This window comes from Berghia stephanieae, chromosome 7, assembly GCF_034508935.2.
Source record: "Berghia stephanieae isolate SIO BIC M18660-M18661 chromosome 7, UCSD_Bste_1.3, whole genome shotgun sequence".
NCBI lineage: Eukaryota > Metazoa > Mollusca > Gastropoda > Nudibranchia > Aeolidiidae > Berghia > Berghia stephanieae.
In genome coordinates, this window is record NC_088366.1 from 8,380,770 (window position 1) to 8,399,457 (window position 18,688).

At 35.5% G+C, this 18,688-nt stretch overlaps 1 protein-coding gene across 1 annotated transcript in view; it reads left to right on the plus strand.

Moving 5' to 3' along the window:
- Window positions 1–1,710: 1,710 nt before the first annotated feature.
- LOC144976635 (uncharacterized) overlaps window positions 1,711–18,688 on the plus strand; it is an 83,064-nt gene continuing 66,086 nt past the window's right edge. Inside the window, exons 1-13 of the mRNA XM_078920935.1 lie at window positions 1,711–1,864; window positions 4,171–4,262; window positions 4,857–5,003; window positions 6,371–6,462; window positions 7,758–7,805; window positions 9,039–9,164; window positions 10,909–10,964; window positions 12,012–12,179; window positions 13,218–14,145; window positions 14,678–14,734; window positions 16,030–16,110; window positions 16,461–16,527; window positions 17,172–17,291. Coding sequence (XP_078777061.1) covers window positions 4,224–4,262; window positions 4,857–5,003; window positions 6,371–6,462; window positions 7,758–7,805; window positions 9,039–9,164; window positions 10,909–10,964; window positions 12,012–12,179; window positions 13,218–14,145; window positions 14,678–14,734; window positions 16,030–16,110; window positions 16,461–16,527; window positions 17,172–17,291 — 1,929 coding nt within the window. The 5' untranslated portion in view covers window positions 1,711–1,864; window positions 4,171–4,223. The remainder of the gene's footprint in view (window positions 1,865–4,170; window positions 4,263–4,856; window positions 5,004–6,370; window positions 6,463–7,757; window positions 7,806–9,038; window positions 9,165–10,908; window positions 10,965–12,011; window positions 12,180–13,217; window positions 14,146–14,677; window positions 14,735–16,029; window positions 16,111–16,460; window positions 16,528–17,171; window positions 17,292–18,688) is intronic.

Genomic DNA, 18,688 nt, shown 5'->3' on the forward strand with positions numbered 1-18,688 from the left:
AAAGAAAAGAAAATACTCATCCCAACAAATCAGTCGACCTCAACCGGGGATCGAACCTCAAACCTTCTGATTACCGGCCAGGCGTGCTGCCATTACATCACAGAGGCTCCCGATAGTTGGGACAATTTTAATACCTCAAATCTTCACAAGGGTACACGTTTTACATTGTGAATCATCGTTTAAATTAAACATCATATACATTGAACACGAGAGGACGAGGATGAAAACATTAAATGAGTTGCTCAATTTTGTTGTTGTTGAAAATATCAAATTAAGAAATTAAGGGATCTTTTTTTTTCTTATATTTTTCTTTCTTGCGTTTTCTAGCCCCTTTCATACACACTTGTTCAGTTCTTTATCTTACACCGGTGCCTTCTCCTTATTTATAGCGAAATACCCACTGAAATTAATCAAGGGGTTCCAAGCCTACACAACATTTTACATGTAGGACGAGACCTGACGCATGTAATATGGGGCATAATTCCAAACAACGCTGTTACCGACCAGGTACGTATTTTACACCTGAGTACTATGGGAAAGCATGAATAATAAAGAGCTTTTTCCCAAGAACTCAACTTAAAGGCGCTCAGAGTGGACGGGACTCAAACCAGGGTCCTATGGTCCGTAGACGACTGTCATATGATGATGATGATGATGATGATGTTGTCGTTTTTTTTTGTTATTTTAATTTTGTTATTTTTTAACGATAACTACTATGTTACCAGTGTGCATCTTGTGTGAGTGTGTCTATGTCAATATTGTATTGTTATAAATGTGTAACCAAATGACAAATTGCCACTTTTTTGGGGACAATAAAGATATATTATTATTATTATTATTATTATTATTATTATTATTATCATCATCATCATCATCATCATCATCATCATTATTATTATTATCATTATTATTATTATTATTATTATTATTATTATTATTATTATTATTATTATTATTATTATTATTATTATTATTATTATTATTATTATTATTATTATTTTTATTATTATTATTATTATTATTATATCACTAGACCTGACGTGCGCATAGTTACAGCTCTGAAAACCGAACGAAGTTATGAGCTTGATTTAACATTGTTGCAGACCTGTCTATTACGACGAAAATTTCGTAGAAAAAAATCATAATTGACAATTATATGCAGTTCTTTAATTGAATAGACTTCTTGAAAACGATTTTTTTTTTTGCCAGAGCTAGTATATAAAGGAGTTTAAAGCATTCATTTAATATATTATTTAAACACAAATTGGGTTTTTTAAAAGTAGATTTAATGTCTACTATTTTATTACCCCTGGTAATTACGAATTTTTCAAATTCCAAGTTGGCAGGTCTGTTGTTGTAATGGACACTATTTTGCACTGGTTTGAGATTGAGAGTATTTACATGACAACACGGAGCCTATAACAATTTTGGTTATCCGACTTGCAATTAAAAGTACACATCGACTAGACCACAAAACCGCCCTTTGTCGAAAGGAATCTAAGATTTGATCTCGATTATTATCAACTTGTACTGCTTTTAGTTCTCTTCATGTAGAAAATGTTTTGTTGTTGTTTTCTTTGCTTTATTTATTTGTTTATTTATTTGAATATTTATTTATTTATTTATTCATTCCTTACCCCCCAAGGATAAATCGACGAATTTAATGTTCTGAGAATTAGCAGTATAAACTGTAATACTATTAGACCACCCGCCATCAAGGATCAGAAAGTAGAAAAAACGAGCAGGCGTACGAGGCGTACAATCGTCACAAGCAAATTCCAGAAGAAAATTTCTAAAGTTAAAGAATGTAAACTGATACATCTCTTGGAAACTGGATCCATGACAACTTTTTAAAAACTATAACGTAAATTCTCATTGAGTTTTTTTTTATTTTGAAAGTGCTCAAATTCAAGTAGTCATTGTTTGTTGTAACTTTTCTGAACCCCCGCCGGGCCCTAGCCCTTTTACTTTTAAACTTAAACACTTAACACTTCACTAACAGTGAGTAACAAACTTACTCAACTTTTACTTCTGATCTTGCCTCACCTCTGCCGCTGCCAATTTAGTGACACAGAACTCACTTTAAGTTTATTTCAAAGGAGAATATCCTTCTTTCAAATTAAAATTTTAAAATTCACTGACCAACGTTGACGACCCCTGAATATCCCAAATTGATTTTAGACTAACGATTATAAACAAGGAATACAGAGAGATTAGAAATCAGTTTCATATTTGCCATAATAATCAACCAATTGATTGTGGGCAATCAAAGGAAGAAGAAGTGAGCCAACGTGGTGCCACAATCACAAGGCACAAGGAAGAAAAAAGTTTGTTTGGAGCTGGAATATCTTTTAAAATAAAAAGATTTGCCAGAATTTGCTATAACTAGCTAGGTACTTTGGTAAAAAATCCAAATTGGTTTGAGTTCAAATGAAACCTATATAATTGAGCATTTTATAAAGCGCAATATCCAGTAAATTTGCTCAAACTCACAGCGCTTTGTAAAGGGTCCCTGACCAACAGCAATGTAACATGTAGAATGAGACATGACGGTTATAAGGCGATATTACAACTCAACTATGCGCCAAGCGAGGCTCGAACCCAGGACCTTCCGATCCTAAAGTGAATGTCATACCACAAGACCACATTGCCGCATAATTAAGTGCTTTTCATGACGATTCTAATGAAAATCAGATGAGCAGTAGATAAGTTATTTTATTTTAAAATGAAGGCTGAAAAATGTCCTTCTATTTGTCTTTGTTATTTACTGATGGACTTTGTGATCTGAAACTGTTCCATTTCCGGTAGTAACCACCATTTGGATTTCAAAACTGGCTTAAAATGGCTGCTAAGATTTGAGTAAGGATTTTTGCTGGAACGAATTTCATTTTTTAATTATCCAAAGCTAAATTATACCCTATTTTATCCACAATCAAAAGATATACTAAATTGGCTTTGATTGAAACATAAACAACACCAAATGATAGGGCAATTCCCCTTGAAGAAAATAAGACATAAATCATTAAAATCCATTCATAAACAAAAAATACATGGAACTTTTTCGGAGACTCGTCGCTCAAAAGTAAAAAAAATCGGGTCACAGCCACTAGGCCATTTATCAGCTCACTGATGTACTCAAAATGCTTTACAATGGGGTCCCAAGCCAACAACAATACTTAACATGTAAGACAAGACACGACAGTGACACCTGCTAGGCAATATAACATTTTTGAATATTCCAACAGAGACAACGCTTTTAATGGCCAGGTGCTCATTTTACACCTTAGCACTGTGAGAGAATGTGATTAAAGAGTCCCTTTTCCAAGGACTCAACTATGCGCTGCTGTACTTGAACCCTGGTCCTTCAGGTCTGAAGGCGAGTGTCATACCACAAGACCACATAGCGCACATCTCTCACTATTTTATCTATTTTAAAAAATGACTTATAATCAAGGTTGCCAATTTTCCATATATTTACGGATTACGGAATTCAGTCATGGGTGCCAGTTTTCCGGTTTCATGCCGGAATTCCGGTTTCGTGATATCTCGAAGTCAAATACCTCCGGTTTCAGTGTTTTGGTAAATGGTAAATAATGGTATAAAAACGGTGATGAAATAAGAGTAAAGTTTAGGCCGCATTTTCAGTAGGAACATTTTCAGGTTTGGCAAAGTGTCGAGATTTTAGTTTCAGGTTTCAGCACTTCTTCCTGCTGGCACCCATGAATTCAGTATATTATAAACCCTCTCAGTCTATTTTCCAATCCCCTGCTAAACAAAAAAAGGAAGTACTTATATAATGCCTTTTTACTGGAGGTTAACGCTCAGACTAGTGGTCGGACTAGGTGTTTGTGTAAAAGTTCAGTAAATTTTAAAATAATATTCCCTTTATTCATCCCATAGGGGAAATTTGTCTCTAGGATCTATTCCAAGGGAAGACTGGAATTAGCCGCAAATTGAGCTAAGACGAGGTGACTTGCTCAAGGCCACACAGCGCAGAGGCAGGTGATCGAACTCGGTACCTTTCGGGTACGAAGCAAAGACCGTACCGCTGAGCCACGCTGACCCTAGACGAGTGTTATACCTCAAGACCACTTAGCAGCACATCTCTCACTGTTTTATATATTTAAAAAAATAACTTATAATCATTTCAATTGCTGTATTACGTTTCAGGTCGTTGTGATTTGTAACTCGGACTCAAATTTTCTCAATTCATCTTCATCACAATGAATAAACTGGATACATGGAAGATCGACATCATTGATGTACGTATTTCATCTTAATAATATTAATAATATAATAATATATATATAATATAATATAATAATAATAATATTAATATTCAATTAAATTGAAATGAGTTGAGAGAGTTGAGATGAAAGCTTTACAGTAAGCTTTAATCAACAAGAACCATCACTAGTATAACATTGAGTACAACATCTGAAACAACACAGAAATAAAGAACAGTTAGATACAACAACATATGACATAACATAATGTGGACGTAAACTAAAATATACAACAAATCTATTCCCCTTTGTCTTACTTTTTCATGGGTGCATTAATTGTTATTCTTGAACTTTTTACTGTCCTATTCTGTTCCTTTTTACAGGAGCTGTATGACCTTAATGTGTTACAAGCACCGTAAAACCCTTAAAAATACACAATGTTCTAATGCGTCTTTAAGGAATCTCTTCTGAATTACACTTCATTCATTTTGTGACAGAAATTCAAATTTCAACACTGAAAGAGTTAATATACACATACTCAAATGTTTGGCTACCACATTCATCCCTCTTCCCCCCCCCCCCCCCCCCCCCCCCCCCACCCCCAACCTTGTGTGCCTTCCCACATTACAGGTGAAAGACCCTTGGAACTTTTCAGTCAGAAAAGTTGTAGATGACAATGATGACCAGCCAGATGAATTTAGGACCACCATGGATTCTATGGCTGAATATCTGAATATGGTCATGGAGGTTGGACAGCCTATATTCAAACCTGCCATCGTAAGATTTCCCTCCTCTCTCTCTCTCTTTCTCTCTCTCTCTCTCTCTCTCTCTCTCTCTCTCTCTCTCTCTCTCTCTCTCTCTCTCTCTCTCTCTCTTCTCTTCTCTCTCTCTCTCTCTTCTCTCTCTCTCTCTCTCTCTCTCTCTCTCTCTCTCTCTCTCTCCTCTCTCTCTCTCTCTCTCTCTCTCTCATATCACAGCGTAAGACTCTTGATGGCATTTTCTAATTCATTACAATCATCCGTTAATCAGGAACATGCTTTGCTTGGTATGACAGTATTATAGTCATTTAGTCCTTGGTACTACAAAGATTCCACAGACCACAGTGTATTTCTTTTATTGGGGATGCTAGACTATTCTTTAAAAAATTGAGCTTTTATATAGCGCAATATCCACTAAACGTGCTCAAAGCGCTTTACAAGGGTCCCTGGCCAACAGCAACACATAACATGTAGGACGATATTATGTCAGGCAATATTACAATTTTTTGGGACAGAGACAACGCTGTTAACGGCCAGGTACTCATTTCACACCTGAGTATGGTGAGAGAATGTGATTAAAGAGCCTTCTCCAAGGACTCAACTATGCGCAGAGCGAGGCTCGAACCCAGGACCTTCCGATCTGAAAGCAAGTGTCATACCACAAGACCACATAGCCGCACTATTCCACCATTTTAATATTGATGGTATGAATGAGTAGTGCGGCTATGTGGTCTTGTGGTATGACACCCAGGTCCTGGGTTCAAGATTTGCTCAGTGCATAGTTGAGTCCTTGGAAAAGGCTCTTTACTCACATTCTCTCACTGTACCGTGTGAAATGAGTACCTGGCCGTTAACAGCGTTGAAAAAAAAAAAGTATTATCACATAACAGGCGTCATGTCTCGTTCTACATGTTACGTGTTGCTGTTGGTCAGTGACCCTTTGTAAAGCGCTTTGAGCATGTTTAGTGGATATTGCGCTATATAAAGGCTCAAGTTAAGAATGAGTACTCTTGAGTGGGGAACCATAAAAACCAAGGTGGTTTCCTCTTATTTTGTGGAATATCACAGAGTGATAATTTCACTCAGTCATTTAGGCCATTGCAAAACATTATCACTTTATCACGTTTTCTTCTCTGTTGTTACGGTTCAAGATCTGAATCCGTTTTGCATGCTAATAATAATAATATGTCTTTATTGTCCTCAAAATTGTGGCAATATGTCATTTAGTTACACATTTATAACAATACAATATTATAAAGAACATACATAATATATTGACATAAATACACACACATATGCACACTAGTAACATTGTCATCGTCACCGTCATCGCTAGTGACATTATGATTCATTCTACTTAATTTTAGACCACTTTATACATTTCAGGGAGAGATTTGTGCTGCCCAAAAACGTGATGGGACTTGGCACAGGGTTTGTGTTAAGGCTACAGACACCACCGATCTCGGCAGGAAGATGAAGTGAGATTTTACACATTTATATGATGTAACTTTTTTATAAAGAGACTCCCTTTATTCATCCCATAGGGAAAATTTGTCTTTAGGGTCTATTCCAAGGGAAGTCTGGAAGAACCCTGGTGTCAGCTGCAGTGCAGCGCTGCAAATTGAGTTAGGGCGAGGTGACTTGCTCAAGGCCACACAGCGCAGCAGCGGGTGGTCGAACTCGGTACCTTTCGGGTACAACGCAAGACCGTACCACCGAGCCAAGCTGCCCCCAGGTTGCGCTATGGTATATATAGGTGCCGATGTAACCATAGCTGTGATCCCAATGGCTCAGTTGGTAGAGCACTCACTTCACACACAAAGGGACCAAGTTTGATCTCTGGTCATGGTGTAGTCACTGAGGATCAGATGAGAAAGATTTTCTCTCACAGTCATCACTTTGATAATAATCATTGTGTTATTCTGCTGTCTGTATGCTGCTGTGTTACGACACTCGCCTTCGGATTGGAAGGTCCTGGGTTCAAGTCATGCTCTGACTGGTGCATAGTTGAATCCTAGGAAATGGCTCTTTACTCACATTCTCTCATTGTACTCAGTACCTGGCCGTTAACAGCAGTATGTCTGTCAGAAAAATTGTAATGTTACCTAACGGGCGTAATGTTTCCTCCTACCTGTTAAGTGTTGCTGTTAGCTTTGGATCCTTTATGAAGTGCTTTGAGCAAGTTTAGTGGATATTGCGTTATATAAACACTCAAGTCTTAAATAGTAAACAAAATTATTTTAAAAAAATATAGATGATTATTCATGATGATTTAACATAATGTCACATGAAACAAATAATAATACTGGTTATTATCCACTTCCATTACATACATACTTCATCCACATAGTTGTTAAAATTGTGAATTAATATTTATTATTACGCCTTTTCGCAACAACACCATAAGATCCCGTCGCCTAGGCATTCCATTAAGGAATATAGATAATTTATCAAAGAGGATATCTGATGTCAACAGGAATCACCCGTGTTATCCAAGTGAGCGAGCAAAATGGGGGTTAATAATCTTGCCCAATGAAGAAAAAAAGAAAGTGCCTGAAGTGGGGCTCTAACCCGGGACTTTCCGGATCACAGCTCAATGCCTTAACCACTAAGCCACTTCGCCCCCCCCCAAAATTGTAGATAGTTAATAAAAACAATGAAGTCAAAATTAACTGTCTTTCGTGGCTTTACAAATAATGTATGTTAAATGATACATCCGTTTTGATTACACAGATTCCAATATAACCCATCTTGTTTCTATTTTCTATTCCAGGTGTTACCTGATTGACCTGGGAGTTCATCAAACCATCAACCCCAACAGGTGATTATCGTTTTCTTACTGGGTTGGGATCCTGACCTCCCATAGTGGGCAGGGAGGTACATACTGTGTCTTCTATCCCCTTATCTATTTTCCAACATGCTTTCTGTCTTTGTCTTGGAATGAGATTACTTGGCCCTGTTCGGAGTCCTAGCTGGGAGGGAAACAGCCGAATGCATAGTTATTGTTTTGGGAGATGATATTTTTTTCCTTGTAAATCATCTCTCGGTTATGTATCATTATATTTATTTTTAATGTATAATGTAAGCATTTGAGTGTTTTCCTCTTTGTTGGATTTTGTGCTTGTGTCCGGATGAGACTTATAGGTGATCTCAAACTAACTACATTGGTGGTATGCTCTTGGATTCTACATCTGATCCCTATTTGTTCCTAGTTCCCCTTTTGTCTTACTTTTTCTTGGGTGCTTTAATTGTAATTCCACAACTTTTTACTATCCCATTTTCTTCCTTTTTACTGGCGCTGATATAACCTAAATGTGTTGCAAGCGCCGTAAAACCCATAAAAACAAAAAACAAAAACAAATCCTTTTCTTAAAAAGTTTTTACCGTCGTCATTGAATTATAGGTTTTGTTGTATGTTCTGTTTTGGACTGCCCAAAGTCAATCTAAGGGGATTGGCACGATAGCATATATAGTGGAAGTGGAAGTAACATACATCTTTTTTTTTTTTAAATCTCAGGAATGAGAGACATCCAATGTTTGTCGTCACTTTGCCAGTTTATTTTTATCTTCTTATTATATATATATATACATACACATTAAACATAGGCATATGGATATTGACCTTAAAGTTATTAGCTAGAACAAATAAATAAACAATAAAATTAAGTAAAAAAAATATTTTAGCTCACTCAATCCTGGAGATTTTTGCTACTTTTCAAACTTGAAAATAATAGATTAAAAATGAGCATTTACATAGATAGTTTTATTAAACTACCACTAACATGTAAAAATGAAAAACGTTAGCTTTGATACTACGCCTATAATTTGTCTCAGAAAAATGTAATAAATAGGCATGGGGTAAGTATAATCCAGGTAAACTACGGATATAGTCGGTGTTAGGGTTGAGTGAGTTAAAATAATTTTTAAAATAAAAATAAAACACAAAACAAATATAAGACACTTTAAGACATAATATTTTGAACAGCATATAATATAGTGGAAATGGAAATAACATACATAATCTTTTAAACTGCTCCAATGTGTTGTCTTTCAGACTTCGGAAATTGCCTCCCAGAATCCAGAAATACCCTGCCCAAGTGTATCACTGCCAGTTGCACGGAGTCCGTCCCTTGATGTTGGTATTTGACGAGACGGAAACTGGACTCAAGGCTCAACATTTGTATGTGAATGTTTTTGTTTGTTGAAAGTAATAAACAAAAATGAATATAACAGCTTAAAAAAAACAACAAAATACCAAACACGTAACGTTTCTGACTCAAAACCCTTCTTCAGCCAACAACAAAAAACAATAAAGACATAAATACACTACTAAATTCCAGATTGACGACAGAGATATTTGGTAGGTCCACTCTGTAAAAAAATCTTGAAAAGTAAATTAAAAAAGCGTTCGATATGTAACTAAGGAGTTCCAAATTGAGCGGAATTAAAACAAAGCATCAAATTTTGTGCGCAAAAAAATAGGGAAATCATGGGTAGAAAAGAAATATGTGTAAAATGTATCCGGGCAATAAATCCAATATAGCAGTGAAAATGATAATCCAGAAGCATGACAAATGTACAGTAATCCTTAAAAAATGGAGTGATCATAAATGTGAACTAGTCTTGACAATATCTACTCCAACGATGAATGAAATAACACAAACCTGAGAAATATAGAAGTCAGATACACCTCAGAGGCAGTAGTTTAGTGATATTTCAGTCTGTCGTTGAGTCCTCAGGGGTTTAAACATCCAAGGGTTTTAATCAGATGTGTTTCAGTTTGTTGAAGTGCATTCTTGTGGTATGATACTGTGGGTGTGTGGGTGGTGCAAACTTGAATTGTTGGAAAAGCTTCTTTACTCATTTTCCATCGTTGAACTTAGTTGTAAAATGATTATCTGGCCAGTAGCAATGTTGTCTCTGACTGAAAATAATACGTAATATTGTCTTATGTCTCGTCTTATGTCTCGTCCTACAGTTTCGTCACTTTTGGCTGGGTACCTCTTTGGACAGACTTAGTGAACATTGTGCAATAGAAAAACTCAAACCTTTTTTATTTTTTAATGGTTTTTTTTTTTTTTTTTTTTTCTAAAATTGTGTGTTATATTATCTCAACAACAGACACATTTATCCAATTATCATCGATGAAAGCATGAAAAAGTTAATGAGTGTCTTTATTCTTTCTTTATTCGATCTTAGGCAAGTGTGGCGAATAGATATCAAGAATTTCAGTGACATTTTATAATAAAATGATTTATAATCAGATCAGAGCTGATAAGATAAGTGTTTTAAATCTATTAACTCACTCAGTCCTAGAGATTTTTGCTACTTTTCAAAATTGGAAAATTGTATTGAAAATGAGCATGTATATAGATAGTTTTATTCAACTGCCATTAACATGTAAAATCTAAAAACATTAGCTTTGATACTATGCCTATAATTCGTCTCAGAAAAATGTAATATATAGGCATGAGTTAAGATTCTATTTATGTAACATTTTTTACCATTCTGTCACAATGGATAAAAGGAAAAGGTCACGAATAAGCGACATTTGGAATACCGTTTCTTGCACAGGCTTATATGTCAACAAATTAACATTTGTAAGGCTGGCTGAGAAAACCCAGGAAAATGCGGCAAGCTTTGATTCGAAATATGAACCAAAATCAAAGATAAAGTGTTTCCCATAGCAACAAATTTTATTCAGAAAAAAATTCATAAATTGGGTTCTAATAGACATAGAAAGAAAATTTAAAGTGGTAAATGATCAGAAAGATGTGGTCTACACCACTGCATACATAACTCAATTTATGAAATTTGCACATCTTTCCGGGTTTTCTCAGTTAGCCACACATTTGATATCCTTCATCTAGATAGGCCTTTTAATTTTGACAATTTCCCCCCAAAAAAATTGTTTCTTTTTTCAGACCAACCGACAAGTGGGATCCTGCCTCTGTCAAATTTATGCATGGTGCCATTGAAGGTTAGTGAACAGTCGTCATTCAGGGTGATAAGTCCCATGGAAACCAAGTTTATCCCAGTTTCTGAAGTGTATAACAGACAGTCGCAAATTTCTTGCTGCCCTTTGTTTTGGATGTTAGTCAATTATTGCAAAGCACTTTCTGCTGGATCTAAGAGACCCAGTTACCCAATCAATGCAGTAGACTGGCGGGTCAGAGTAATGGTCTCATTTGCATCAGCTATTGATAATGGGGTTTTTAAAAATTGTTTGGACAGTGCTCTTCCAGTGAGCTATCAGCTCTCCCCCCCCTCCTCCTTCCCTTTTCAATTGAATTTTAGTTGTTCATATTTACCTTATTTATAACTAATTTGTTGTCTTTTTTATTTTTTCTGAGCAGAATAGACTTAGGTTTGTCCTTGGGATAACCTTAGGTACTGGATTCGGACTTCAACTTCCTGCATTGTTTGGCCCTTGGCAAATCCCCTTGCCTTGGCTCACCCAATAACGATGCTTTTTGGCTGATGCTTGCAATAGTTCAGTTCAGTTCTCAAAAAAAGTGAACTATATTGCATTACGGACAGGTTTTGACAAACATTCTTGGTCGCTTTTTTTTTTTCTCAATATATTAGAAATGTTTTATTGAAAGAATATGCAGTTTTAAAAGATTATAAGGTTTAATATATGAAACGTCGTCATTGTGTGCCTAGTGAAACTTTGCTTAGAATATATTTTTTAAAGTGTGAGAGTAAGCGCTTTGAGCTTGTTGATATAAGGGGTAAGGTGCTATATAAAAACCATATATTGTTGTTATTATTATTATTATTATTATTATTATTATTATTATTATTATTATTATTATTATTACTATTATTATTATTATAATAATAGGGGAAATGAACAAATTAGTTTTGAAAATTTATGGGATAGATGGCTTGTTCTTTAAACTGCGCCTCTACTTTAAATCTGTACTTAATCTCAGTGACGGGTCAAGGGATTTTATTTTTATTTGTTTATTTTTAAAAATCTATTATTCTTATTTGTTTATTTTTTTAAAAATCCATTTTTCAGCCAGCATTGGGGTTAAAGGTCAGATCGTAAAGAACAAGGAGAACAATAACATCCAGATCAAACTGCTTCTCCGGTATGAGGACGATGATGGTGGTGGTGGTTCACGCTGGTTGTGCTTAAATGACGAACTAGTCACCGAAGGTTACGCCTCTTACTATTTCCAAGAAGGTGAGTATATATTTTCTCTGATTGAACTTTTGTGCGGCTATGTAGTCTAGTGGTCTGATGCTCGCTTTCGGATTGGAAGATCCTTGGTTCGAGCCTCGCTCATCGCATAGTTGAGTCCTTGGAAAAGGCTCTGTACTCACATTCTCTGACCGTACTCAGGTGTAAAATGAGTACCTGTCCGTTAACAGCGTTGTCACTGTCCGAAAAAAATTGTAATATTGCCTAATGGGCATCATGTCTCGGCCTACATGTTAAACGTTGCTGTTGACCAGGGACCCCTTGTAAGGCGCTTTGAGCACGTTTAGTGGATGGTGCGCTATTATAATAAAGCTCAATTTTTTATTTTTTTTTCTGTTGGAACCAGGTTTTATGTCATTGTCATGCACATCAAATCGTGTTCATTTTATTCATTTATTCATCTTGTTAAATTATCATATTTAATTTTTGATTTGGGAACTGGAAACTTTTTATCCAATCAAAAAAATGTAAAGAATATTTGTTTTGTTTTTTTTGTTTTTTTTTTTCTTCTAAATCTTATATCTCCTTTTTTACATTCCTTAAATATTATATTTTTGATACATTTTTCTGGAATAACATTCGAGTTATCACTTGGAAATTAAGCCTTACATGGGTAATATTTAATCAAGAAATACTGCGGTGGTTATTTTGATAAATGGACTCTTCCTTAGAAACTTTTGAGTTTAGTCATGGACATGGCCTGAGGGAATGAATTTTGTGAAAAATATATATTTCAGTTCAGATTACAAATTTAATTTTTAAAATGCTTATGATTGGGTTGTGTGGTTGTGTTTTGTTGTTTTCAAAATACTGTATTGTTATTATCACTATTATTATTATTTATTATTATTTTTAAAAATTTCATTTTATTAATTTTTTTGAAGACAATTTGTCTTTCAATTTTGAGGTAATATTATTATTATTATTATTATTATTATTATTATTATTATTATTATTATTATTATTATTATTATTATACATCTCAATTATGAATATTTATTTCTGTTCTTTGTAATATAGGATCAGACATCAACTCTTTCTCATCCCTTGACGACCATTCTAGTTTTGCCAGCCACGACAGTGACTGCACCACCCCCCTGACATCAAAGAATGACTGCAGTGGGATGCCATCACTAAGTCTGTGCTCCGAGTCAGAGTCGGAATATTTAGAAAGACGAAGTCCGCGCGTTCGAGAAAATCTGAAAAGATCTCAACATCTAAGTCCCAATAAAATCTTTGGTATACATAATGATATCGATATTAAACGTCTTGAAAATGTTCACAATGTTAGTAAAAAAAGCGCTGGTTTGTCTTGTATAACAACAGTCTCACGTCAAAGTGGATCAACATCATCTGCAGTTTCGTCAGGTTTGCAAAAAGACAAGCCCCAGCCAAATCTAGCGAGGGGTAGGGCTTCTTTAAACCAAATATTAACCAGTCTGCGTCCTGGTGGATTGTCAGCAACGTCACAATTTTTATCAACTTCTGCATCGCCATCATCTCAAATATCAACCACTACTTCAGCATCTGACACGGTGTCCCAGTCTGCCCTTGTCGGTCTCAGGCAGTTGTCAAATCAAAAATCAAAACCACAAGCAGCTCCTCGATCCGTTTCATTTTCAGACGGTGAACAATCTCATCGGCGCTCGTCTTCGTTGAAAGATACTTCACTTTCACCAATATCTACCGCACGGTCATCATCTACCCCATCCTCATCATCATCATCATCATCATCATTGTTGATCTCATCGGTCGATAACGGTGTAAAAAATTCCACTCCCAACGGAAATAATGCATCGCCACCTCAGTATCCTGACAGTGATTGTAACACGACTCCCGACAGTCAGAAATACATCGGAACAGGGGCTAGACCGAAGGTCAGGTTTTCTACATCGCCTTCAGATGGACCATCAAAGAAAAGAAGTGGAGATGAGAGAGTGGGGCTGGTGTAAGTAGAAAAAATAGAAAATAAAAACATTTGAACAATTTATGAACTCCCTATCTTCCCTGCCTCTTCTGTTGCTGGATGTGAATAGAAAACAATTTCTAAATCTCAACACTTCTGAAATAAATAGTAAATATGAACAATTATATAGCTCATTTCCACAAATTTACCATGTTTAAAGCACTTTACGACGTTTCATTTATTACCCCTGCAGGCAATGAGAAATCATATTTCCATTTCATGCAGTACCAGTCACCTTTTAGGCATCCTTTTTGTACTACCACATGTCATGTGGGTAATGTGTGATAAGTGCTTTAGCCAAGGATACAACCTTTGGACCAGAATTTCCATGATCATTGTCACCTATCTGGTGATTGACCATTATTAAATTTAAATATATTTTTTACATTTTTTAAAAAAAAAGCTGTACCCTTAAAATAATTGCCTCCTAGGACAATAAAGATAATAATAATAATAATTATTGTAATTATTGATCCTTCTTACAATAATCATCCTCTTGATGTGTTTTTTCCAGCACCAATGTCAGCCCAGATACAACAGATTCCCAACCCCTAGTCCAGCCCAGGCACAGGTAGGTGGTGCTACTTTGTCACAACATTGCTACCATAGTACTGAATAACGCCTCTGATGACACAAACATAAACTCAACAGCTCTTTTATAAATACATTATAATACTCTGAAAAAAAAAAATACATACCGTCAACCGGGGTTACTTAGGCCATCCAGAGTTACTTAGGCCATCCAGAGTTACTTAGGCCATCCGGAGTTACTTAGGCCATCCGGAGTTACTTAGGCCATCCGGAGTTACTTAGGCCACTTACTGGAATAAAAATGGTTGCTTTAAAAAAAGTTAAATTCATGAGTGCTTATTAGATCTATTGGGTCTAATTATTTAAAAGATAAAAGCTACGTAAGCATAGCGGGTGGTTGGATGGGAGCATCACCCTTGAATCATATACCTATGATGTTCGCATGGATGTACGATCCGATAGTGATGTCGTTTCTTCTTCTCTTTACTAGCCTATCCTGCTTCTTTGGTTTGTGATTGTATTTTTGACAGGGGATATTTTTTTCTGTAAATCCTCTGCCTGTTTGTTCTTGGTTATTTATAATTTAGCTTATGATATCTTTAGGTTATGATTTTGATTGACATTTGTACTATTTTTGTTAGATTGCTTGTTTTTTTGTTTCAGCGGTCTCTCATATAACCTCAATTGTGTTGGAAGAGACCTAAAGCAACAAAAAAACAAACAAACAAAAAAAAAAAAATAAAAGCTACGTGTAATTTATCTTTTAAAATAAGCAATCTTGTTTTCAGTAAGTTACCTAAGTTACCCCGGGTGGCCTAAGTAGCCCCAGTTGATGGTATTTAAAAATTTGACCAGGAAACTTGTCCTTCAAATATGGATCAATTAAAATGACTTTCATCTTGGCAAAAACTCTCAAACCTGAGACTTCGCAGGTCCCACATTTGAGAGTTTTTGACAAGATGGGATTCATTTTAATTGATCATATTTGAAGGATGAGTTTTCTGGCCAAATTTTAAATATGAGGATTTTTTGAAATTGAGATTAAAGTAGGGCAAAGGTCAAATAATTTTTAGCCTGATTTTAGTTTTTATTTGATTTTAATTTTTGTTTCTTCCTCGCTGAATTTTAAATGGAAATGAAATTTCTGTTAAAGTGGAGAAAAAATTGTTTTCGAAGTGTAATAAGAATACAAATAGTGAAACAATGTTTATTGTATTGCTTGTTATGATTTTGTTTTTGTTCGGGTTTTTTTTTTGTTTTCTTTCTTTTAATGATATTGCAATGAAATGTCCTTACCTCAAATATTAATTGTCTTATATATCTTTGACACATCAGAAAAAACCTGGCCAATGAATTAATGATGACTGGTGGTGATGCTGATAAGGTATCTTTGGTTGGCAGGCTGGAAGGGCAGAGGTATGTATGGACCTTATTATTCTTATTATAATATGTTTACACTTTCAGCTCTGAGGCTATATTCGCATTTCCATCATAAAATGGCTGACACCTGATTGAGGCAGCATGAGAATGACAAGCTAAGACAAAGTGACATTCGAATTCGGCACAAAATCTCAATTAAATTATCCCCCTAGGGTCAAATTGAATGTTCTGATGAAAGAAATAATACCATTGATTCAATTTATAGTACTTTTGTAGAAAGTAGGATTGGATTATATTATTTTATTTGGCTTTTACGCTTTTTTCACGTGTATGACAATTCTTTCATCCCCCCCCCCCCCCCCTCCTTGCTTTTATCACTTTAACAGACTTCTCCAACATCTGAGGAAAAAAAGTGGTTTGAGCCTGGTGGACACGGAGACAGCCCAACCTAAGGTAATTGCATTGTGGGATTTTTGGGGGTGTTTTTTAGAATTTTTGTTGGTTTTTTGTTTGTTTTTGTTGTTTTATTTTCGTGGTGGGGGGCTGTTTTGTTTTGTTTTTGTTTTTTTATTGGGATTTTATCATATTGACCCTGCATTTAAATTTATTTTTTTTTTTGTTCATTTCTTTCACTTATGATGTCTGACAATTTTGGGGGTCAGAAGTCAAAAACGACAAAAAAATGAGAAATTACAACTTAAGTTTCCTGTTTGGATTATATATTTAATTTTAAGCATCTTGTTCCCTCCACCAAAGTACCTTTTTTGAGGGGAGAGGTCACATTTTTCTTTTAAAAGTTACATATCAGTCATTGTGGTGTCACTTAAATTGTTAGTGTAAAGTAAATGTTGCTGCTCGAAGCTCGAAGAAATAAATAACAATGTGAAATTGGTCGTAAGCTTCGATTTAACATAAAAAAACGGATAAAATGGACATTTCGGGTTTCCCCTTTATCAACAAAACAGGATGAATGAAACACTACAGACGAATGAGATAATGTGGTTGTGACTACCACATTATCTCTCATATTTTTAATATTGGATCATCGGATGTTGACAGTTTTCTTTTCTCTTTTGTCTATACTATTTTTTTTCCAGACAAATCGGCCTGACAAAGCTCAAGTGTTTTTCAATATGGGGACATTTGCATATGGCAAGGGGATTCCCCTAGGGGTGTACAATGTCATGGACTATCCCTTCGTCACGGGCGTTAAAAAGGTCAGTCTGGGTGGGCTGGGGTTCCTGACCTCCCATAGTGGGCAGGGAGGTTCGACCTCCCATACTGGGCAGGGAGGTTCGTATTGTGTCTCCTATCCCCCTGTATTTGTTTTCTAACATACTTTCTGTCTTTGTCTTGGAATGAGATTACTTGGTTTTGTCCTGGTCTTGGATGGATACTCTAGCTGAGAGGGAAACAGTCGAATGTATAGTTAGTTTTGAGAGATTTTTTTTTGTCCTTGTAGATCATCTCTCTGTTATGCACTGTATTATGTTTTGTTTACATATTATTTCTGATTTGTAAACATTTGAGTGTATCCCTCTTTGTGGGGACCTGTACTTGTGTCTGGATGAGACTTTTAGGTGATCTCAAACTAAGTACTTTGATAGTGTACTCTTGGAATCTACATCTGTTTCCTATTTGAACCAGTTCCCCCTTGTTTTCCCTTTTCTTGGGTGCTTTAATTGTAATTCTACAACTTTTTTACTATCCCATTTTTTTCCTTTTTACTGGCACTGATATGACCTAAATGTGTTGCAAGTGCCATAAAACCCTTAAAAACATAAACAATAAAAAACCTGGATTGCAATGACACATATTAAGGGGATTCCCCTAGGAGTGTACAGAGTCACGGGTATCCCTTCGTCACGGGCGTTAAAAAGGTCAGTGATGTGTTACAATTTTGTGAAGATGGGTTTTTTTTTTTAAAACTGTATTTGCCACTATGTGGTCTTGTGGTATGAAACTATCTTTTGGATCGGAAGGTCCTGGGTTCAAGTCTCACTCAACGCATAGTTGAGTACTTGGAAAATGCTCTTTACTCACATTCTCTCACCGTATTCAGGTGTAAAATGAGTACCTGGTCATCAACAGCGTTGTTTATAATATCGCCTCACAGGGGTCATGTCTCGTTCTATATATTACGTGTTGCTGTTGGTCAGGGACCCCTTGTCTTAGCTCAGCAATAGCTAACTTTGACAGGATTATTAAAAGAGCTAATAAATTTACTACAGGATCCATGTCTTTTAATGATTTATATTCAGAATACTGCTTAAGAAAAATTAGTAATATTTTAGATAATCCAACTCATCCTTTAAATCTTCAGATCACTAAGTCGAACAGAAGTGACCGATTGTTGTCTATACAAACAAAAAGTGAAAGACACCTCCGATCCTTTTACCTTACAGTTGCAGAATTTTTAATAAGGAAAATAATTTATAAATTTTGGTCTACGTCTGTTTTAACTTTGAAACTTGTTCTTTAAAATTACTCCATACCCACAATTTTTTAAACATCAATTTATAAAATCGCTTACTACAACTTTTCTATTGACCTTTTTATTCTACATTACGTGCCATGTAATTTATACTATCTCAGTCAATTTACAATAGTATTA